Source organism: Corvus cornix, chromosome 28 (genome assembly GCF_000738735.6).
Source record: "Corvus cornix cornix isolate S_Up_H32 chromosome 28, ASM73873v5, whole genome shotgun sequence".
In the NCBI taxonomy this organism is placed as follows: Eukaryota; Metazoa; Chordata; class Aves; order Passeriformes; family Corvidae; genus Corvus; species Corvus cornix.
In genome coordinates, this window is record NC_046356.1 from 3,935,125 (window position 1) to 3,956,514 (window position 21,390).

The window sequence follows — 21,390 nt, forward strand, 5'->3', positions numbered from 1 at the left end:
TCCCTCCCGTCCCTGATCTCCCCACCCTCCTACGCTGCTCCAGCACAGCCCCCATTTATTGAAAACTGCACCAATTTGGGTAAAAACCACCAGAAAACAGGGCTGAGAGTTGCAATACTTTATTGGCCAGTGCAGGCAGGGCTGGAGGCTCTACTTGACCTTCTTCTTGGGGCGCAGGTTGTTGGTGTGCCCACACTTCTTCTTGCGGCAGTTGACGGCGCGGGGGTGCAGGCGGGCGTAGCACCTGGGGGGGACAGGTCAGCAGAGCCCCGTGTCCCTGGGGAGGGGCTCTGGGGGAGGGAAGGGGGTGAGGGGACCCGGGCAGGGGACACGGGGACGCACTTGCGGCAGATCATCTTGTCGCAGTTGTATTTCTGGGCGAGCTGGCGCAGGGAGGGCTCGATGATTCCCCCTCGCAGGCGCAGCACCAGGTGCAGCGTGGACTCTGCAAGGAGAGATCGGTGTCACACCGCGGGCAAGGAGCACCTGGCACCCCAAAAACGCCCCCCAAAAACCTCCGGGGTCCGGGGAGCACCTTTCTGGATGTTGTAGTCTGCGAGGGTGCGGCCGTCCTCCAGCTGCTTCCCCGCGAAGATCAGGCGCTGCTGGTCGGGGGGGATCCCTGCGGGACAGAATCACCGTGCTGGGGACACCGGGGCACCCCCACGGGGCCACCCCGCTACTCCGGGCCCCGCCAGTACCTTCCTTGTCCTGGATCTTGGCTTTCACGTTCTCGATGGTGTCATTGGGCTCCACCTCGAGGGTGATGGTTTTGCCCGTCAGGGTCTTCACGAAGATCTGCATCTTGGCACCTTCTCACCTGCGGGAGCGGCGGCCGCGTCACCCCGGACCGGCCCCGGTGCCGCCGTGTCCCGCCCCCGGCAGGGCCCCGCCGCTCCCCGCCCGCGACGCGACCCCTCAAAGCCTCTCAAACCCCCGTTCCCGAGCATCCCCCCCGGGATCCAACCCCGCTCTCCCACGATCCAGCTCCCATCCCAGGATTCGGGGCCCTCCCGTGGGATCCAGTCCCGTCCCCGGGGACCCAGGGCCCCTCCCGGGGTTCCAGCCCCCACCCCGGGATCTAGGCCCTCTTCCCCGGGTCCCAGCCCCCTCTCCCGGATTCCCGTCCCCATCCCGGGATCCACCGCCCGCTCCCGGGATTCAGGGCCGCCACCCCAGGCCCCGGGCCCGCTCCGGTCCCGCACCGCGCGCACCCGCGGCCTCGCTGCTGAGGGAAAGGGAGGCGGGGCCGCGCCCGCGCTGCGTCACGTCCGGCGGGGACACCGGCCCGGCCCCGCGGCACTTCCGTCACTTCCGGCGGGGACACCGGCCCGGCTCCGTCATTACCGGGGTGACGCCGGCCCCGCCCGGCCCGTCACTGCCGGGGTGACGCCGGCCCGGCTCCCTCATTGCCGGGGTGACACCGGCCCCGCCCGGCCCGGTACCGCGGGAAAGGGCACGGGAGGGTCTGCACGGACCCGGGACCGGACCAATCCCGACCACAGCCCCCGGACTGGCCCCGTGAACCCAACACTGACCACAGGGCCTTAGGATCGGCCCCACACTGACCCCGCGGCCACAGGGCTGGCCCCAAGACTGGCCCCAAACGGACCCCACGACCGGCCCCAAACCAGCCCTACAGTGCCGGACCAGCCCCACACTGACCCAACACCGGCCCCACAGCCCCAGGACCAGCCCCACACTGTCCCCATGGACCCCACACCGGCCCCACAGCCCAGGACCAGCCCCACACTGACCCCATGGACCCCACACCGGCCCCACAGCCCCAGGACCAGCCCCACACTGACCCCATGGACCCCACACCGGCCCCACAGCCCCAGGACCAGCCCCACACTGACCCAACACCGGCCCCACAGCCCCAGGACCAGCCCCACACTGATCCCATGGACCCCACACCGGCCCCACAGCCCCAGGACCAGCCCCACACTGACCCAACACCGGCCCCACAGCCCCAGGACCAGCCCCACACTGACCCCATGGACCCCACACCGGCCCCACAGCCCCAGGACCAGCCCCACGCTGACCCCACAACCCCATGGCGGGTCCCACAGCTCCAGTTGCAGGACCAGCCCCAAACCCCTGTCCTCCAGCCCCCCACTCTCCCCTCATCCCCTCCCAGGCCATCAGGACCCCAGACCTGAGCAATTCCTCCATCACACCACAATGCTGGCGGAAAAGAAGGATCTGGACAGCTCCTGCTGCCTGTGGAGCGACCAGCAGCACCATGTGAGGGGCTGAGGGCGAGAACCAAAGGGAAACACGGCTCTGGCTCATCCCAGTGGTGGAAAAGGCAGCAGGCACAAGTCCAGCAGCAGCAGGGACAGACCCCTGGCAGAGCTGGTAGGCACGCAGAGCCTCAGGGACAACATTCCTTATGAAATATAAACACCTGTGCCCCAAAAGCAGCTTTTCTGCACCAAAAAAATCAACGTGGAGCATGGGGTTTGGGCGCTCTCCTGAGCACAGGAAGGAGGGAGGAGCACAAGAGGCATTTCCAAGCCAGGATTTACTGATTCCCCCCTGAAGCGAGCTGTGGGGTTTTACACCTCAGCGGCACTTTGGAGGCAGAAGGGCAGCACCTTCCTGCCTCGGCTTCTCCCAGCCTTCGCTTCCCTCTTCCCGAGGAAGGAAAAAAAAAGAAAAATAAAGCGACACACAAATATAAATACAGGATAGAAAGTTCTCCAGGGGCGGGAGGTGACTCCTAGTCCAGGCCCTCGGCCCTGTCCTCGTCTGTGAGGCTCTGTCCGTTCACGGCCGGGCCGTCGTACTGGCCCTGGGATAAATCCTCGAAATCCTGGCTGGTGGTGGGGGAGATGACGTCGGGGCTGCTGTCGCAGGACTCCGTGCTCTGCTCAGAGGTAGCGATGGTGGTCGTGGTGCTCTTGGGGACGGGGTCGAAGTCGTCGTCGTCTTCCAGGATGGGGGATTCGTGGATGTCTGGGAGGGAAGAGGGAGGGGTTAGGTTTGCGGTGGGATGCCAGGAGAGCAATTCCCTGGTTTCTAGTTCTGCTTGTAGCAGGGATTAAAAAGAAAAGAAAAAATCCCCAAATCAGCAGCACGGAAATTAGAGGTTGGGTGTAACTTTTTGCAACTGCACTTAAGGGGATTAAGGAGTTTTCCTGGCTTTTAGGGAAGCAGCCACGGGTCAGCACATTGACTTCTCCTGGTTTCTGACTCTTCCCACAGGAGGAAAACCGAGCATGGAGTGCCAGGACAAGGGGGAATGGCTTCCCACTGCCAGAGGGCAGGGCTGGATTGGGCAGGAATTGTTCCCTGGGAGGGTGGGCAGGCCCTGGCACAGGGTGCCCAGAGCAGCTGGGGCTGCCCCTGGATCCCTGGCAGTGCCCAAGGCCAGGCTGGACATTGGGGCTTGGAGCAGCCTGGGACAGTGGGAGGTGTCCCTGCCCATGGCAGGGGTGGCACTGGATGGGCTTTGAGGTCCCTTCCAACCCAAACCATCCCATGGCTCCGTGAATCCGCGCATCAGGAATCACTCACTGCTGAAAGCCTCTGGGTACTGCTTTGCCAACTTCCCTTTGAGAGTCCTGGGGAGGAGAGAATGAGCTGAGTCCGTGGGGAGCTGAGGGATCCCGAGCTGAGCTGCCCGACAGCTCCCTCGGCCTCCGGCAGTCGTGGACAACGCAAACTAATCCCAAGGGAACCCCCGTGGGCCGAGGGATTCTCTTCCCAACCCCCCTGAACACCCCATCCCACCCTTCCCAGCACGGGGGGTGCTTCTGAATCCCACCTTTTGTGACCACCCCGAGCAGCTCCCAAGGCAGCACAGCCCATCCCAGCCAGAGCAGGATCATTGAAACCCAAAGCTCCAGCCTCCACTCCCTCCACGTGTCGCTGACCACATACTTTCCCTTCCCCAACACATTTTCCTTCTCATATTCCCCCCAAACTCCCACTCGTGTCCTGCTTTAACACCGCCACGCCCCACCTAGCCCCCCCGTGCCACCTCCGTGCCCGTTCCCGCCCCGTTTCCCACCGGATCCTCCGGAAGATGCTGTCCAGGTCCTTCTTCATCTCCACCAGAGTCCTGGTGTGGTGCAGGAAGCGCTCGTTCATCTGCTGCATGCGGACGCTCGACAGGTTGTTGAAGTTGAGCAGCATCTCGTTGGTCTTCTCAAACCGATCCAACCTGCGCGGGGGAGGCAGACGGAGCTCGCCAAAGATCCCGGGAGGCTCCCGGTGCCGGTACCGGGCTTCCCACGGGCCACTTCCCCCGGGACTCACATGTTTTTCTGGGCCAGGATGATGGCGTTGACGTCCTCGGCGTTGACCATGCCCAGCACCCTCCCGCAGAACACCTGCGAGGCCGTGGGCTCCATCGTGGCCTGCGGGACCGCGGGGGCGGCTCAGCCGGGGCACCGGGAGCCCCCGCGCCGGTAACGGAGACACCCCCCCACCCCCTTCCGGGATAGCGGGGCCCCCTCCTCCCTGCCACGCAACGAGTACCGGGTACCCCGCCGCCGTGCCCGCTCCCGGGGCGGCCCCACACGCCGGTAACGGGGGTCCCCTGGCCGCCCGCCGCCTCCCCGGTCCCGGCAGCGCCGCCAGCCCCGGGTTCCCTCGGGGACACACGGGCCTGGGCCCACCCCAGTGTTCCCGGGGCCTCCCACCAGCAATGCCCGCGCACCTGCGGGAGCCCGTCCCGCCGCTTCACATGACGGGAGCGGGAGCGGTACCGGGGGCGGCACCGGCGGCCGCTCCGCGCCGCTTCCGGGTGCGGCGTCACGTGGGGCGCGACCCCGCGGCGTCACCGCGCCGAGCCGGAAGTGCCGGAGACCGGCCGGAGGACAAGGCCGCGACCCCCGCGGGCATCACGGAGCCTCTCCGGTACCGGTGCCGAGCCCCCCGCGCCGCTGCCCCCAGCGCCGGGGCGGCCCCGCTGGTGGCGGCCCCTTTAAGGCGTCGGGGGCGCCGCGGGCGTGTCGCTGACGAGCGTCCTCCCCGCCCAATGGCGTCTCGCGGTGGGCGGGACCGGGCCAATAGGAGCGAGGGGGCGGGCCTGCGCCCGCGCGTTCGCGGGCTAGGTGGGAGCGGCGGGGGGCGCGCGGCGGTCACGTGGGGCGGGCGGGGGGCGCGGGGCCGCCCCCCCCCTCGGTACCGGGCCGGGGCCGCGACCCCCCCCCCGATCCCACCGGGACAGACCGACCCCCCGACCCCCCCAATCCCACCGGGCCCGAGCCCCCGCCCCTGCCGGGCCCGATCCGTCCCCGGCGCTCCGGAGTCTCCGCTGTCCCGTTGCGCATCCCCCGCCCTCGGAGGGTCCCGGCGCTCCCCGGGCCGGCGGAGCGTCTCTCCCGGTAAGAGCAGGCCCGATCCCTGTCCTCTCTCCCCACTCCAGGTTGCTCCGCCGCGATGGCGTCCAGCGGGGAGGAACCGAGGAGCGGCTCCCCGGGCCGGGCGGGCACCGGCACCGAGCCAGCGGCGGCGGCCGACGCGGCTCAGCTGGACACGGCGGAGGATTTCGAGGTCCTGGAGGAGGAAGAGGAGGAGGATGAGGATGACCTGAGCGAGCTGCCCCCGCTGGAGGACGTGGGCCGGCCGCCGGCCCCGCCGCGGGAGGACGCGCAGCTCCCGGAGCAGGGCGCGGGGGACGCGGCCGGGGACCCCCAGGAGTGGCTCGATGTTCTGGGTGAGAGCCCCGGCTAGGAGGGCGCTCAGTTCTGGGGCCTCACGGGCTTCCCCGGGGCTCCGAAGGCCGGGCAGGAGGCAGGGCAGGGTGGAGAAAGTCGGGCTTTTTCCTCCCCACCGTGCCCTGACGCATCCCCGGTTTCTCCGTGCCCAGGGAATGGTTTGCTCAAGAAGAAGACGCTGGTGCCAGGCCAGGGTGCGGACAGCCGTCCCCAAAAGGGCCAGGACGTGACAATCCGCCTGAAGGCCACGCTGGAGGATGGCACCGTGGTGGAGGAGAACCCTGCCCTCACCTTCACACTGGGGGACTGCGATGTCCTGCAGGTGAACACGGGGACAAAGCTCACCCAGCTTCATCACTGCCCTGGGGAGCAGGACCTCACCTGAGGGGCCACAGGGAGGGTTGGGGTTGGTGACATCCCATCTGTGGGTCCAGGTTGGACGGGGCTTGGAGCAACCTGGTCTAGTGGAAAGCGTCCTTGCCCATGGCAGGAGGTTGGAACTGGATAACCTTTACAGTCCCTTCCGTGATTCCATGTTGTTCCCTGCAGGCTCTGGACCTGTGTGTGCAGCTCCTGGAGATGGGGGAGACGGCTTTGATCGTGTCAGAAGCCAAGTACTGCTACGGAGCTCAGGGCAGGTGAGCTGGGAGGGCGTCAGGTGGAGCAGGGTGGTCCCAAACAGGGCTGGGGAAGCTGTCCCCTGCTGGGAAACCTCTGCTTCCTCCCTTGCCGTGTGCAGTGTGTCCTGCCTGGGGTGGAAAGATCCACATCATCCCCTGCCCCGGGAAGCTTCCCTGGCTCGGATTTCTGAACCACGGTGCTAAATCCACATGGCCCAGCATCTGAGAGGTGACAACGTCCTGTGGCTTTGTGCAGGAGCCCTGACATCCCCCCCAACGCGTCCCTCACGCTGGAGGTGGAGCTGCTGGCGGCTCGGGGCGCGCCAGACCTGGAGCTGCTCAGCGGGAAGGAGAAGATCCAGCTGGCCAACCGCAAGCGGGAGCGCGGCAACTTCTTCTACCAGCAGGCAGATTACGTGCTGGCCATCAACTCCTACGACATCGCCCTCAGGATCGTGGGCTCCAGCTCCAAAGGTACCTGTCCCCCCCCAGAGAGGCCCACCTGGGCTCCCTGCCCTGCTGTAACCTGGCCCTGGGGTCTGTGCAGTGGATTTCAGCCCAGATGAGGAAGCCGAGCTGCTGGATGTGAAGGTGAAGTGTCTCAACAACCTGGCGGCCTCGCAGCTGAAGTTGGACCATTTCAAGGCAGCTCTCAAGTCCTGTAACCTCGTACTGGAGCACCAGCCAGGGAACATCAAGGCTCTCTTCCGAAAGGGAAAGGTGAGGAGGGGTCCCTTCTCCACGGCGTGGCAGGGGACCGAGGGACAGGCCTCAGCATCCTGCTCCACCCGTGTGTCACCCTCCAGGTGCTGGCTCAGCAGGGAGAATACAGAGAGGCCATTCCCATCCTGAAGGCAGCATTGAAGCTGGAGCCTTCAAACAAGGTAGGCTGGAGATGTGTGCTGCCCGTGGTCCCGCTGAGCTGGGGGTCTCTGGGATGCTCCTCTCTTGTCCGTGTCCCTACAAACCTCAGTGTCCCCCCTGGAAGGCTGAAGGGAGGCTGGGAATAGCCCCCAGAGCCTGGGGCATGATGCAGCACGTGGAGCGTGGCTGGGCTGGTGGGTCCCTTATCTCCACGTTACAAGGTTCCCTCGTTGATCTTTGGTCCTGGCAGTGGCAGGACTCCCTGCCAGCCCATCCGTGCTCCAGCCATCCCGTGGGGATGGTCCAGGCTGCTCCAGGTTCCCTGGGTGGCTCGGGCAGTTCGTGCTGCGGTTGAGGGAAGTGGAGCAGAGCTGAGTCCCCACAAACTCGCTGAGCAGCCCCAAGAGTGAATCACTGGGTGGTGGGAGCAGCCAGACCTCGGTCCAGCACCCGGGCAGGGCGAGCTCTGGGTCAGGAATTTCCTGTCAGTTAATGATCAGCTGCAGGACTGGAGCCTGGGGAGAAATCAAAAACCAGTGCCAGGAAATGACCCCAGCAGGAGCGAGCCTGGGAGGAGGCAGGGAGGTGTTGCCTGCACAGGGTTGAGCCGGGGGGTCTTGGTTCTCCAGATGGGTTTTAATCCTTGTCTGGATCTGTTGTTGTATCCATTTCTTTCCTGGGGATTTCACCAGACCATTAGGATTTGTGTCATGACCCAGTCCCTGAAGGTCACGGGTGGGATGTGGCACAAGCAGGTGCCGGGTGGCCCCGCAGCACCCTCAGGGGTGGTCCGAGCACCCTTGGAAGGGTGAGCAGGACCCCAAACCCTTCCCTTCCCAGCAAGGTTAGGGTGGAGAGGGAGCAGCACTGGGAACCATTCCCCCGGCACGTCCCTGGGCAGGGCGGCTGCTCCCCAGTTCCAATGGAGCTTTTAATTGGAGAGGGCTGGAAAATCCAAATGCCCGGCAGTGACGTGTCCAGTGAAACCACAGGGACAGCAAATTACTGCCCTCCCCGGCTGCTGCCGGGGCTCCCGGGGAAGTGGCGGTGCCGCTCCAGTCGCGGCGTGGGTGACTCAGGGGCCACGGCTACCGGTGCTGAAAACACTCCAGGAACGCTGGGCTCCACCTGCCTCCCATGGGGCCATCACAGCCACCCCTTCTCCTGACCCCTTGGAAATGTTCTGGAAGCAGCGTGGGATGCTGATGGTTGTCCTGTGCTGATGTGACAGCCCTGGTGAGCTCCAGGCAGGAGCGTTCCGTCCTCCAGACATCCACATTTTGGTGTTGGAGGCAGCTTTTCCCAGCGTGGCACAGGCTGGCAGAGGCGGTGTTCCCGGGATGTGTCCCCCAGCAGAGGGCACAGCACGGCCGTGCCACCAGGGCCACCACTACGTCTTTCTGCCCCCTTACCCTGCTCGGCTTCCTGGTGCTTCCTGCTGCTTTTGGGGAGCCTGTGGGCCCCACGCAGGACTCAGAGCCTTTTCCTGCCCCAGCAGGGCAGGTGTGAACACGCTGCAGGTCTTGCTGCAATCCCACTTCACACCAGGCTGAGTTTGAACCCTGATTTCCCAGCCTTCTTCCAGACGAAAAGTAGGAGAGCTGGGGTATGTCTGTCCTCGAGGCAGACACTTTCCTGTCGCGATTAAAGGATAAAATCCCTTTCCTGATGTCTGGCATCAGCCCTGGGTTCTGCTCCCTGCTGCCGGGCGGGGAGTGGCTCGAGTAGCCAAAAAGGACAGAGGGGCATTGGACCCACAGGGCATCGCCAGCCTGGGTGTTCCACGCCAGCCTGGTGCAGCCCCGTGGCGTTGGGAAGCGGGGCAGGATGAGGCCTGATCATCCCCTCGGCTGTTTCTAAGCTCTTCCATGATATTCCTGCACATCCCAGGGGTGGTGGAAGCTGCTGTCGGTCACACGTCCCCTCCGTGGCAGGCAGGGATGGCACAGGGCTGATAACACCACGCTGTCCTCCCCAGACCATCCACGCTGAGCTCTCCAAGCTGGTGAAGAAGCACGCGGACCAGAGGAACGTGGAGACGGAGATGTACAGGAAGATGCTCGGGAATCCCAGTGCCACCAGCACCCCCAGGAAGTGCAAAGACAAACTGCCCTGGGTAAGGGCTGGGCCTGAGCTCCTGGGGGTGGCAGAGCGGGTGGGGGTCACCCATGGATTGGGGACCCACAGGGGATTGCCAGTGTCCCCCCAGGTCCCGCAGGAGGGACACAGCCCTGCTCCCAAGCAGGATGTGGGTGGGCTGTGTCAGGACAGCGATGCCACTGGGAGCAGGGGGCCGTGCCCTGGGAGCCGTGCCCGGAAAACACTGATAACAGCCTGTGCTCCTGGCTGTGTCCACCAGATCCCAGCCATGCCAGCTGGAGGGTCTGGACTTTGCTCCCAGCTGCCCGTTGGGAAGCGCTGTCAGCTGGGCAGCCGGCAGCACACGCTGTCCCCGCGGCCGCACCGGCCACGTGCCGGGCAGAGCCGACCCAGCACTGCCTCTTTGGGATGCCCTGTCCAGGAGGCAGGGCAGGCAGGATAGCACGTGTCCCCTGCCATGGGCACAGCCCCTCATGGCCCCGTGCTCTGCTCCGCAGTCCATCCCCTGGAAGTGGCTCTTCGGCGCGACAGCCATCGCGCTCGGTGGCGTGGCCTTGTCCGTGGTCATCGCGGCCAGGAACTGAGGTTGGCACCGGGGGTGGCCCCTCGGCACAGGACCAGCGCCGGGTCCTGCCTCTCTCTGCCGAGGGGCTCCCCCGAGGCTCTGCCACCCCTTCCCACGGACTCGCAGCTCCAGGAACACGGATGCTCTCTCTGCCAGAGGTGCCGGATCTCTCCCAGCGTTCCCCACATCCCTCCTGGCACGGGCGGGTGCAGCTGTGGGGAGGGAGCCGCCGGCAGAGCAGGGACCCCCGGGCGGCCTCCCGGCAATCAGGGGCTCAGCCCCCAGCCCCGAGTGTGTCGGGGGCAGCGGGAGGTCCCTCGCACCGGTACGTCCTGGCCGTGCCCATCCCGGATGTTGCGGTCCTGCCGCCGGGACGGGACGGGCAGGGGGAGGTACATGGAAGGAAGCTGAGGGAAGGGAAGCGATGTGGATGTGGATCCCAGGGGCAGATGCAGCGACATTCCCTGATTCCTGGGGGGCTGCCGGCGGCTCAGCCCTCCTGGACGCATCCGCTGCCCTCCTCTGCACATCCCTGCAGCGTGCAATGTCCAAAGGAAGCCAAAGAAACCCGCGGTGGGAGGGATGGAGGAGGGGAGTGCTGGAGACCCCCTGTCCAGGCTGTCTTCCTGTGGGTCCAAAACGTCAGGGGTCCCTCCCTGCCCTGCAGCCCCCCCAGTGCCCACCGCTGCCCAGCCTCAGCTCTGCTCATGGGGGGGTTGTAGCACTGTCCTCGCACCCCAAACTGACTGTGAACTTCCCAAATAAAGGACAATTCCTTCACATTCGGGCCTCTTTTATTGCCACACGTGGGGTCACATGGAGTCTACGGGGGCAGTGCCCAGGGGGAAGCCTGGGACCCCGAAATATGTCCTGGGGGAAGCCTGGAACCCTCAGGCACTACCTGGGGATCAGGGGGTTCATGCTGGGGATCTCATGACTGGGAAGGAGTGCGGGGTTGGGGGGGATTCATGCTCGGGGGACTCACACCCAGGGGAGGACAAGGGGTTCATGTCCGGGGGGGGTTCATGCCCAGGGGGGTTCATGCGCGCGGATTTGATGCCCAGGGATTCCAGGGGGGTTCACACCCGGAGGGTTGAATGCCCGGGGCGGGTCAGGGGGTCCATCCCGGGGGTCCATCCCGGGGGTCCATCCCGGGGTTCCCCCGCCCCCCGCCGCCCCCGCCGCCCCCGCCCCCGCCGCCGCCACCGCCGCCGCCGCCGCCCCCTCCCCGCGCTCCCGCAGCGCTCCCCGGCTGCACCAGACCACCCTCCCCAGCATGCCCCGCGCCCTTATTTACATATCCCCGCCTCCCCTCCCCACGGGCCAATCCGACGCGGCGCCCGGCATCACCCAGCCAATCGGCGCGGCCGCTGCCCACCTCCTCGCCCCAGCAACAGGCGCCCCGCGTGGGCGTGGCCGGCGGAGCGGCGCATCATGAATAATTCATAAAGGGGGGCGTGCCGGCGGCGGGCGGCCCCGGCGGCCCAGGCGCGGAGGGGAGACGGTCCCAAGATGGCGGCGCTGCAGGCGGAGCGCGGGTACGGGCTGTCCTGCGGTCGCCTCGGCCGCGGCACCCGCGTCTCCGTCTTCCACGTCAAGCTCACGGAGAGCGCCCTGCGCGCCTTCGAGAGCTACCAGGCCTGTAAGGTACGGGGCTGGCGGGCGTGGGGCGGGGGGCACGGCCCCGCTGAGGGCGGTCGGGCGGCCGCCACGAGGCCCCCGGACGGGAGCCCTGCGGGCGGCACGGTGGGGATGTAAGGGGAGGTGAGAGGGGGGAGCTCCTCGTGAAGTGGGTGTGCGGCTCGGGGCGGGCCTGGGGCGGGGGGACTCCCTGGTGAGGGGTTGAGGGGGATGCGGAGGCTCCCGGCCCCCCCCCCCCCCCCCCCCAGTGAGTGACCGGTGAACCGGCAATGGAGGGGGGGTGGCGATCGGGGTGCCAGGTGCCTGAAGGACACCGGAGGGGACTTGCCGTGCCGCTCCGGTAACGCCCCGGAGCACCCCGGTGTGTTCCCCGTCCCCGGTAGTGCCTGAGGGGTCCCTCTGCCCCCCCCCCCCGATGGGTGACCGGGAGGGGTCGTGATCCTCCGGGAAGTGCCCGAGGGGTCCGGGAGGTGTCGGTGTTTCCTCCCCCGCCCCGGTAATTGCGGGGAGGACCTCCATATGCCACCACCCCGGTGGGTGAGCGGGGACCCCCCGTGTACCCCCCCCGGGGGGGTGACAGGGGCCCCGCGGTCTCGGTGCGGGGGTGGGCGCTCGGTGCCCCCCGGGAGGTGACGGGAAGCTGCCGTCAGTCCCCGTAAGTGTCCGGGGAGGGGGGCGAAGGGACGTCGGTGCCCCCCCCCCCCCCCTCGTTTCCCCGGTGAACGTGACGTGGGTTTCCAAAGCCGGGGGGGGGGCGGCGGGTCCATCCCCGGTGCTGCCATCCCGGACTGGGGAGGGTCCGTCCATCGCTGTCCCCTCCCCGGGACACCCGGTTGTTCATCCCCCGCCCGGCCCGGTGCTCCCCTGCCGGGGGTGGGGGGGAGGCACGTTCAGGCTGTATTTTGAAATTTCCAGATTGTCTTTTCCGTGCCGTTTCCTTGAAATGCATCCAGAGAGCTTATTAGTCATGTAAATAGAGAATAATGGCCACGCTCGGCAGCTGGTGTTGGGATGGACCGGAGAGGGGTTCAAAACTGTCATTTTTAGTGTAATTTTATTTTTATTTTATTTTTTCTCTCTGCCTCTGATCCTGCGACAAGCATTTCTGTCTCCTCACCTTGCTGGGGGAAGCTGGGAGCCTAAACCCGTTTGTCATTAGGAGCGTCCTGCCTGCCAGCTTCTGTAGGATAAACCATATGTTGTCACAACACTATTTTTAATTTAGGGTGTTGGTTACATCACATCACTGAATTGGGCAATCTCTGTATGAGGACGAAGGTAATGACTGTACCAGGGTTTATCAACTTATATTTTAATGAGTGTTTATCAGCATTATGAGAAGTCAGGAGGAATAAGTGACTTGGGTAGACTGAATTATTAGCTTTTTTTTTTCCCCTCTGAAAAATGAAACAAATAATCCAAATAATTCTTTCCTATATATTGGGAAAGCCTTTTATTTTGGGGGAGGGAGAGTAGGAAGACTACAGGCAGCTGCGTTAAATATTTTGGGAAGCTATTCCGAGTCCGTGTCACACATGAATAGTGGTGTTTATTTTCTAAATGAAGTCTGGGCTCAGGATTGTTTGGTGGCCAACGGCCACTAATGAACTTTGCTTCCTTCACCACCACCCAAAAGAGAAATAGTCGGAGGCTCCTGGTGATTAACTGGGCAGGAAGGGATAAGGGCAGAAGAGCTGCTTGTTTGTGTAGTGAATAACGCAACAATTAGTGGGCTATTAAACACATATGCTCATTCTGCATCGGTTCTATAAACAGTTTCCCCTGCTCGTTGAACGTCTCAGCTTCCTCGGAAGCGCTCGGCCCCGGCCCTGCCAGGAGCCGCCTCCAACACACCTTTGCAGTGTGTGTTTGTCCAGTCCAGCTCCGCTTTAATTTTGGGCTGCAGCAGTTAAATGGAAAAAATTTGCTCAGGCTCCTTCTGTTCGGTTTGGTTTGAAATGTGGTGGAACTGACGGCAGCGTTGTGTAATATGGATAATGGCCTGGAATCCAATCCTGCTGTTTGTGTTACCTGGCGTCCAACATGTGCAGTCTGACCTGTTTCGGGCACCGGGGTAGCACGTCCGTGCGATTCCTGCGACAAGGCTCTGTCCCTCTGCCAGAACGGGCAGGGAAATGTCTTCAGTTCCTTGCTTGAGTTTGTTCTTGGTCTAATAATAATGTATTGGGATTACATAATCCAAAAATGATCACCCAGCCGGGCGAGCTGCCATTTGTTTGGAGTGTCCCTGGTGCCAGAGCAGTTGCAGGCTTGGTGTGGAGCTGCACCATGTGTGGATCAGGCAGCAGGGCTGTGGAGAAACAGAGATTTGTCTTCTTGGATCTCTGCTGAGCTGTGCTCTTGGTTTTCTGCTGAATTGCCTACATCCCGAGGAACAAAATGGTCACAGATCCGCATTCTGGATGGGGTTTGGAGCAATGTGGTTTAGTGGAAGGTGTCCCTGCTCATGAAAGGGATTTGAAACAGGTTGAGCTTTAAGGTCTCTCTCAGCCCAAACCATTCTGTGATTCTGTGTTGATCCCCAACTCTTGTGTTCCAGCAAGCTGTTCCTATATCATGTACAGAGGATGTGGAGCTGCTGCTGAGGAGCTCCAGCTCACAGGCTCCTCCTGATCCTGGGAACGGTTTCTTCAGTAGCTCACCTGAAAGAAATAGGAGGCTTAAAAAGAGAATTAGTACTGGCTTCACAGGGGACGCTGTGAGATGTCACCCAGCTGCTCCTTGTGAAACTTGCTGCCCCTGAAACTGTTTCCCCACAGTTGTGAAACTGAGAGCTCTGGCTACTGAGGGCTGAGCGGTGGGAAGTGTGTCCCAAGTTGGTTTGTCCACTGATGAAATGGAGCCAGTCTGGTGCGTTCACCTAAAACAACTCTGGGTTCTTCAGGGAGTGTAATTCTAGAGCAGCCAGCAGTTTGCTGCCTTCCTTTTGGGGGTGTGCACATGGTTAGGCATTCCCACTCCCCCCAAAATAAAAGTGGGGCATGGCCAAAGCCAGGTTGGATGGGGCTTGGAGCAACCTGATCTGGTAGAAGGTGCTCCTGCCCATGGCAAGAGGGTGGAACTGGATGGTCTTCAAGGTCTCTCCAACCCAAACCATTCTAGGGTTAGATGATTCTATGACTTTTCCCTGTTACTTCTTGTCTGCCTCCAACTTTCTTGTCAAGGTACAAGGGAACTCCTCACACCTGTGCCTTGCTCTTTTATTCCTGTCCTTGGTGAGGAGATATTTTATCCATCCTCACCTAATCCCCTAATTACTCATCCTTTATTTTTCACACCTGTTTTTTTAGCAGCATCCTGGGTAAGCCACCATCCTCCTGCACAATTCGAATGCCACACGGCAGACCCGAGTGTCCCTTGGCAGTCGCTCCGTCTCCCTTGCGGTGAAGGTGCTGATGGCACATAAACAGTGTTAGGGCTGTTCCTGGAACCCTTACCTGGGAGTTTCCCAACTTCCACGTATTTCTTTAAAACCTCTCTGTGGCTGGGGTGGTTAAGGGGTGGTTGTTTGAGAATGAGCAACATGATGCACTTGCACACCTTTCCCTATCACCTGTCACCTTATGTGTTGACCTAATGATGGAGGCCAGGCTCAACTCTGCTCCCAGCCCGGTTCTGCCTTGCCTGGTGGTTTTAGAAGGATATAAAGAAGGTTGTAGCATCCCTTGGCGATGCAGCTGAGCAGCATCTCCTGCTCCTGTTGTCCCTCTCTGCCCCTGCTACCCCGGAGTGTTTTGAACTGAAGCCACCGGTTGATTCACTGGTGAACTTTGGCAGATGCACAAATATTTATTGGGGACTGAGCTGAGATAACCAAAGCACGTTGTCCCTGTGAATTTTGGAACTGTGCTCTGATAGATGTGGCTTCCCAAATCATCTTCCCCATGCTGCTCTAAAACCATGAGAGAAACAATCCCTTGAAAATGAGGGTTAACCCGAACCCTTGGATTTGCTGTTTATTGAAATAACTTTCCAGCCCTGGTTTTTGGAGCAGGTTGTGGAGATTCCTTCATCTTGCTGTGTTCAAAGCACGAAACACAAAATGAAGGCTGTGCTGTCATTACAGGGTCTTTAGGGTAATGCGTATTCATGCTGACTTGAGAATTGAAAGCTGCTTGCAGGTGTCAGGAGGAGAAGAACAATCCAGCTTTCGAATCAAAATTCATTGAATTATCTCAAAGCTTTTTGCATCATTCCTCCTTCCCTGTAACCTGTTTTTTCCTGTCCTATTAATTCACTGATGCTGTAGTCCGTCAAAATTGAGGCTCTTACGACATCGGGAACATGAGTCGGTGACATGACTGAATGAATCAGAGGAGGCTGGAGAGGAAGCTCATTGCACACGTACGGCTCATCAGCAAAAATGGGACAGGATCTGCAGAACACCCTGAACTGCTCAACTCCTGCTCAATGTTCTTCACGTTGACCTGAATGTGGCACCTCCCATTGGAAGGAAGGGGACAAAGAGACACTGAACATTGTGCACAGGGAATGTTTTGGCCCGTGGCAGTTTCTTTTCAATTATTTAGGGAAGCTTTTTCTCTCGACCATATACCATTTGGATCTGCTCAAATTATAGATTCATCTCTATAGTTTTCAAACGGCATTGGAAGGAATTGTCTGTAATTTACATCTAAAGTGACGTACAGTTGCTATGGGATTCGGTGGCAAATTATAAACCCATTATGCTTTTTTTTTATACTGGTGGTAGCAGACTAAAGAACTAGGTCTAATTGGTGATGTGCCAAGGGAAAATAGAAAGTTTGTGACAGAATCCTTGTGACTGAGGGTGCTTTTTACTTTTTTTTTTTGATCAAACGTGATCTGCTTTCTATCAGCAAAACATACCCCAGCATTAATTGGAGAGGTTGAATTTGAATTAATAATTTTTGCTCTCTGACAGTACTGGGGGAAGCAAGCTAGAAGATTAACCCTTTATGTTATTTATATGGGGCTAGGTTCTTCTTTTTTTAATTTAAGTGGGATATTTCATCAGTTGCATCAATGGCAGCTGGATGTGGCAGTTGTGTTCATTACCCAGCAAGATGAAACCCGTGCTCTTTTTCAGTATATTCTGATTTCTTATCCCACTTAAACAGCAGAAGGGAAAGCTATTATAAGATCTTTTTAACTTCTGTCTGAAGCATATCTGATCTGAAGAGTCTCTTCAGAGCAATGCGTCTCTCCAAGGACCCATGTCCTGCCTCGAGTGGCTCCTGCTGGTTAGCTCAGAGTGATCCTCCAACATCAGGGCTTTTCTGAACCTGTCTGAAGTGCTCTGTCCTGTTCAGTTGGTTTTTGTCACAGTGCAGCTTGGCAGAGGGCTGGTGGCTGTTGAAACGGTTCCCTTGCGTCGTGCCGGCTCTGTTGGGACAGCAGCAGCGCCTTTATTGCTGCCGAGGAAGGGGAGATTTTGTTGGAGGGAGCATTTGAGGTCTCGTTGGTAAATGGACGTGTTATCTCCCAAACAGTTTGCACATTTCAGACATTTAAACTCTGCCTGTAACTTGTAAGCAGAAACTTGTGAAGCGTCTCCAAATCCCTGGTGTTTGTGCATGTTGAAAAATGGGAAGGGACAGACTGCATGCGTCACTCCCGTACTAATTTGTGCCAGCTAATCCATGGGAGAAGAATACATTTTGGCTGACTTAGTGGTTTTGCTGCTAATGCACAAGAGAATGCGTTTGAATGGATGGAGTGACTGCACGGGTTTAGGTAGACTTTGAAGGGATACCCCGTGTCTGGGATCCTGTGCTGGATACCCTCATTTGGGATCACAGTCGTGTAATATCCTGGATTTGTTTGGATCTTGGGGAAGGAAAAGTGAGGGGGGGAGGAAAAGTGGTCGTCACTTAGCGTCATAACATGAGGAAGGTTGGGATCGAGTTACCTCTGAATAATGAAGGTTAATGCTGTTTCTGGAGGAACCATTATCTGCAGTGAACTTAATGCCCGTGAAAACACAGCCTAATAACCTGAACTGTGCTAACATTTCATCCGGGGTGGATACAGAGGAGGCATCACCAAAACTGGGCTTTGGCGTTCAACGTGCCTTAGCTTGACCTAGATGAATTACCCAGGAAAGGAGCTTGGATTTGCTGATAAGAGTTTCCTACAGTAGCTCGTGGGTTGCTTAGAAACATCCCATGTACATAAGGCAACTTTTTGCACACCCTGGTAACCCGGTACTGCTTTCTGACTGGGGATTTTGGTGGGTTTGGGGTTTTTTTCCAAGCATTTATATACTAAAGAGAGTTGCAGTTGGTTTGCTGAGTGGTGTGTGTATCCCTGCTGCACTGGGAGAGCAGACTTCCCAAAATCCAATCCTTTTTGCATTACAGTCTAGAAAAAACACTGCTCTGTGCACTTGGTTTCTCCTTTCTTTACATTGGACTAGTGCCTTTTTCTAATTTAAAGAAACCAGCATTTGTTTAACTCAAAAAGAGGTCATTGCTGGTGAGCAGGGCTTGACTGAGCTGCCCACCTCCACCCACCTGGAGTCTTCCCTGGTCTGGTCCTGCCTGATCGTGGTTAACCCTCTGCTCTCCCTCTGTGCAGGCTTTTATGCAGGAGAGAGCGCTTCAGCCCAAATTTTTGTGGAAAACTGAGATATTTTTCCATTTGGGCTCCATTCTGTGCCGTTGGGTTTAATGGTAGATGCAGACTTTGTCCTTCAGCTTCGTGTCCACACGTGATGCAGTTCAGCAGGTACCACAAAACTTCCTGAGAACAACCAGTTGCCTAAATCTTTGTAGTATTTAGATTTCATCAGCACAAACATCCTCTTGGCTACATGGTGCTGTATTTTGAGTATATATGAGTTCAGCCATGCTTTGATAAGAGCAGCCACGTGACACCCAGGGCAGGTTCATATGGGATCAGTGATGAGAGGACAGGAACAGGTTTCCTGGAGGAATTGGGGCTGCCCCAGCCCTGGAAGTGTCCAAGGCCAGGTTGGCACAACCCAGGATGGTGGAAGGTATCCCTGCCCATGGCATGGGGTGGAATAAATTGAGTTTTGTGGTCCTTCCAACCTTCCAACCCAAACCATTTTGTGATTTTATGACACTTTAAGCTGATTGTTGTTATTTAGCAAGAGCAGACGTATGTTACTTAAAATCCTAACAAAAATCCCAGCAGGACGGAAGAAACTCCGGCTCAATCCATATCACTGTGCCCACAGGATCCATATTTTCTACAACTGAGGTGGAAGAACTAATTTAATCTTTCTTCTATATTCCTCCCCACTGAGGCCCATTCTGTGATGGGCTGCAATCAGTGCGTTATGTGCCAGTTGTGGTTATTTGAATCATATTTCCACATTTCAGTGTCTAGACTTTATGTTTGTGTGAGTTTTGTTGTACCTTTCCAGCTCCGGCGCTGATTTCAGTTGGTTTTGGCTCCTGGTTTCTATGAGAAAATCAAACGAGCTGTGTTTCTGCCTTTCCCAGTCCCCAAAAAAGAAGGGAACAAGGGAATGGGCAGAACTTAGTTTTATAAGCTCCTTTGCCACCATTTTTCTCTCTTTTGAGGGAATCTGTGTGTGGATGAGCCGAGTTCTGCCATTTGGTGACCAGCAGGTGAGAGCGAGGAGAAACCACTGATGGCTGGAGATAAATCTCTGCCTGCTTCTTGCACTGAGAGAACTCTGCTGTGAAAAAAGGGATGATCTCGATACAGGCCAGCAAGGCTGGAAAAAAGTGACTATGCACACATTTTTAGTAAAGAAACAACTTTATAATCCACAGAAGGAGAGCATTCATTGAAAGTGAAGCAGCTTTTTAATTGCCTGCATGCACTGGGCTTCATTTTTCGCCAGCACTTGTGGCTATTGAGGATGATGGATGTGGCTGTGTTAGTTCAGTGAATAGGAGGGCTGGTCTGTTTGTGATGCTCAGAGAAGTTGAGAATGACACAAAACCTGGATAACATGGACCTCACTGTGACCCGGAGGTAGAACTGCCTTCAGAATTGTTCACAGTAATACTGCCTGGTGCAGAAAACAGTGTGGAAACCTGAGCCAAGGCTGTTTTCTCTGCTCCTGGTATATAATAACGTGTATTATGGCTAAATCAGTGAAAGGAAATAATGTTCCCAACTCGTTGTTAACCTGTAAAGCTTGCTGCCATCGAATGTGAAAGGCTTAAGTGCAGCTGAATAGCAAGAGAAATCTGAAATTTTCATAGGGAATGGAAAGAATAAAAGCTGTGGTTCCAGCTTCTCTCTGCAGCCCTGCCTGCGTGTCGGCTCCCTCTGCTCCCCCGGTGTTTGAGGTGACCCAGGGTGCTGCCAAAGCCGTGGCTTCACCTCTTCCAAGGAGCTGAGCAGTGTAAATTCTTCCGTTCCTTTCTGATCCAGGATTCAGTGGATGCTTTTCGGAGCCCGGCATGGGCGGAGTAGCAAGGAAGCAAATTTTTCCACCCTGCCTGAGCTTGGGCAAGTGGAAATTGTGCCTTGGAAGCCATATAAGGCCAGCGTGCCGGCTCTGGCTGGGCTCACCTTTCCACCAGGATGCTGGGGAAGGGAGCAGCCCTTGCTCCCAGGGAGAGTTTCAGGGCCTTTGAAGTGTTCCCTGTGTGTCTGACACTTGCCAGAGGGACGGTGTGGCCGCCCTGATTAGGTGGCAGCAGCTCATTAACTCCCTGACTTGTGGGGCTCCAGCACCCAGCCCCAAACGGAGGCGGAAATTCGTGATTCAGAGTGAAACTGCTGTAAAATGACGGAGCTGGGAAGGTCGGAGCCTCTGTCACAGGGTGTCTTCATTTCCTTCAGCAGTGTCTGAGGCAGATCCTGCTGACTGCAGGCAGTGCTGAGCAGGACTTTGCTCTGAAACGAGAGTTCCTGTGGCATTAAAATAGATTTTTAAAAAGCCTGGCGGCACCTGTTCCCACATCCAGGGATGTTCAGCCCTCAGAGCTGCCAGAGCCCCAATCGTGACCTCTGCTTTTGCTTCTCGCAGAATTAAGAACAACTTCTGCTCCCATAAATAGACCCTTAAGAAGTGCGTAGGAGCTCTGTGACCAATTTCTTTTGAAAAGTGCTCTCAGTGACACCTGTGGCTGTGACCTTGCTCGTGTTCCCACTCTGTGTCCTTGCAGGGCAGCTGTGTTTTGATGGGAGCCTGGTGGTCCTGGCCACAAGCTCTGCTTCCTTCTTTCCCATTTAATCAGCACTAAAGAGAACCTTTGGTTATCTGTGTGTTTCGTGGGAAGCTGCTGGTGCTTTTCCTGCTGCAAATCCCAAATGCTTCCTGCCTCGTTGAGGTCCCCATTCCCTAACACCATTGAGGCGGCTAAGGGACAGCGTCTGAAAGCTTCTGTGTTCCTGACACATGTCACAGCTCCCCATCCTTGTTTTTATTCCAGAAATAAAGTGTGGTTTTCCAGAGGAGAACGATGCAGCCAAGTGAGTGCATTGTCACAAACCAGTTCTTCCAGCCTGGAGTCTTGGAGCTGGTGGAGAGTCCCAAAACACGCAGCTCCGCTAAGGAAGCGGCTTCGTGTTTAATCTTTGCAAATGTGGAAATGGGAAGAGGGAGGTAGTAATGGATAAAGTAAAACATATTTAACCTTTGTGGACGTAAATGGGATATCTTGGATCTGTTTGGAACAGGCGCTTGGGTTGACACGGATCGCGGTGGTGATTAAAACCAACAGCAAACATTTTTCTGGTCATGAATTACGGACTTTGTTCTTAATGCGTTAAAATCCAGAACACTTTGGCGTTTCTTAACGTGAAGGGGGAGAAGAAATAGATTTACTACCTGGAAGGTTTGGTGTTATAGTTCCAGGCATGTTTCCACAACCTTCCTGCAACCACTTGGAGCTGTACCTAATGTGGGTGCTGCCTGCATTGGGCTACAAGTTTGAGCTCTCTCATACAATTAAAGCCATTTAACTCCATCTAA

The 21,390-nt window shown here is 58.3% G+C and overlaps 4 protein-coding genes across 5 annotated transcripts in view; 2 read left to right on the forward strand and 2 right to left on the reverse strand.

Annotated features, from left to right (window-relative positions):
* Positions 1-103: 103 nt before the first annotated feature.
* UBA52 (ubiquitin A-52 residue ribosomal protein fusion product 1) lies at positions 104-1,308 on the reverse strand. Its single transcript, XM_039566304.1, has 5 exons — positions 1,215-1,308; positions 702-820; positions 536-622; positions 343-445; positions 104-244 (listed from the first exon to the last, which is right to left on the reverse strand). Exons 2-5 carry the CDS (start codon positions 802-804, stop codon positions 151-153), a joined length of 387 nt encoding a protein of 128 aa, XP_039422238.1. The 5' UTR covers positions 805-820; positions 1,215-1,308; the 3' UTR covers positions 104-150.
* Positions 1,309-2,508: 1,200 nt separating this feature from the next.
* On the reverse strand, positions 2,509-4,855 carry KXD1 (KxDL motif containing 1). The gene is made up of 5 exons (XM_039566303.1): positions 4,670-4,855; positions 4,267-4,367; positions 4,019-4,171; positions 3,523-3,569; positions 2,509-2,961 (listed from the first exon to the last, which is right to left on the reverse strand). The coding sequence occupies exons 2-5, from the start codon at positions 4,359-4,361 to the stop codon at positions 2,726-2,728; spliced, it is 531 nt and encodes a 176-aa protein (XP_039422237.1). The 5' UTR covers positions 4,362-4,367; positions 4,670-4,855; the 3' UTR covers positions 2,509-2,725.
* FKBP8 (FKBP prolyl isomerase 8) lies at positions 4,796-10,603 on the forward strand. 2 transcript variants are annotated; one of them, XM_039566302.1, is made up of 9 exons: positions 4,796-4,869; positions 5,381-5,671; positions 5,825-5,994; positions 6,222-6,310; positions 6,549-6,766; positions 6,840-7,012; positions 7,099-7,176; positions 9,135-9,272; positions 9,754-10,603. In XM_039566302.1, the coding sequence occupies exons 2-9, from the start codon at positions 5,395-5,397 to the stop codon at positions 9,838-9,840; spliced, it is 1,230 nt and encodes a 409-aa protein (XP_039422236.1). In that variant the 5' UTR covers positions 4,796-4,869; positions 5,381-5,394; the 3' UTR covers positions 9,841-10,603. The 2 variants fall into 2 exon arrangements, with proteins under 2 accessions (XP_039422236.1, XP_039422234.1); XM_039566300.1 differs by lacking the exon at positions 4,796-4,869 and adding an exon at positions 5,008-5,066.
* Positions 10,604-11,299: 696 nt separating this feature from the next.
* ELL (elongation factor for RNA polymerase II) overlaps positions 11,300-21,390 on the forward strand; it is a 53,597-nt gene continuing 43,506 nt past the window's right edge. The window contains exon 1 of the mRNA XM_039565989.1: positions 11,300-11,468. Within this exon, the coding sequence (XP_039421923.1) occupies positions 11,334-11,468 (135 nt within the window). The 5' untranslated portion in view covers positions 11,300-11,333. The remainder of the gene's footprint in view (positions 11,469-21,390) is intronic.

Coding starts and splice junctions, on each gene's coding strand:
- UBA52 (XM_039566304.1), bottom strand. CDS start 804: ATGCAGATCTTCGTGAAGACCCTGACGGGCAAAACCATCACCCTCGAG. Junction 446..535: donor AGACTACAACATCCAGAAAG/GTGCTCCCCGGA, acceptor CTCTCCTTGCAG/AGTCCACGCTGCACCTGGTG. Junction 245..342: donor GACAAGATGATCTGCCGCAA/GTGCGTCCCCGT, acceptor TGTCCCCCCCAG/GTGCTACGCCCGCCTGCACC.
- KXD1 (XM_039566303.1), bottom strand. CDS start 4,361: ATGGAGCCCACGGCCTCGCAGGTGTTCTGCGGGAGGGTGCTGGGCATG. Junction 3,570..4,018: donor AGCATCTTCCGGAGGATCCG/GTGGGAAACGGG, acceptor TCTCCTCCCCAG/GACTCTCAAAGGGAAGTTGG. Junction 2,962..3,522: donor GTACCCAGAGGCTTTCAGCA/GTGAGTGATTCC, acceptor CTTCCCTCCCAG/ACATCCACGAATCCCCCATC.
- FKBP8 (XM_039566302.1), top strand. CDS start 5,395: ATGGCGTCCAGCGGGGAGGAACCGAGGAGCGGCTCCCCGGGCCGGGCG. Junction 5,672..5,824: donor GGAGTGGCTCGATGTTCTGG/GTGAGAGCCCCG, acceptor CTCCGTGCCCAG/GGAATGGTTTGCTCAAGAAG. Junction 6,767..6,839: donor CGTGGGCTCCAGCTCCAAAG/GTACCTGTCCCC, acceptor GGGTCTGTGCAG/TGGATTTCAGCCCAGATGAG.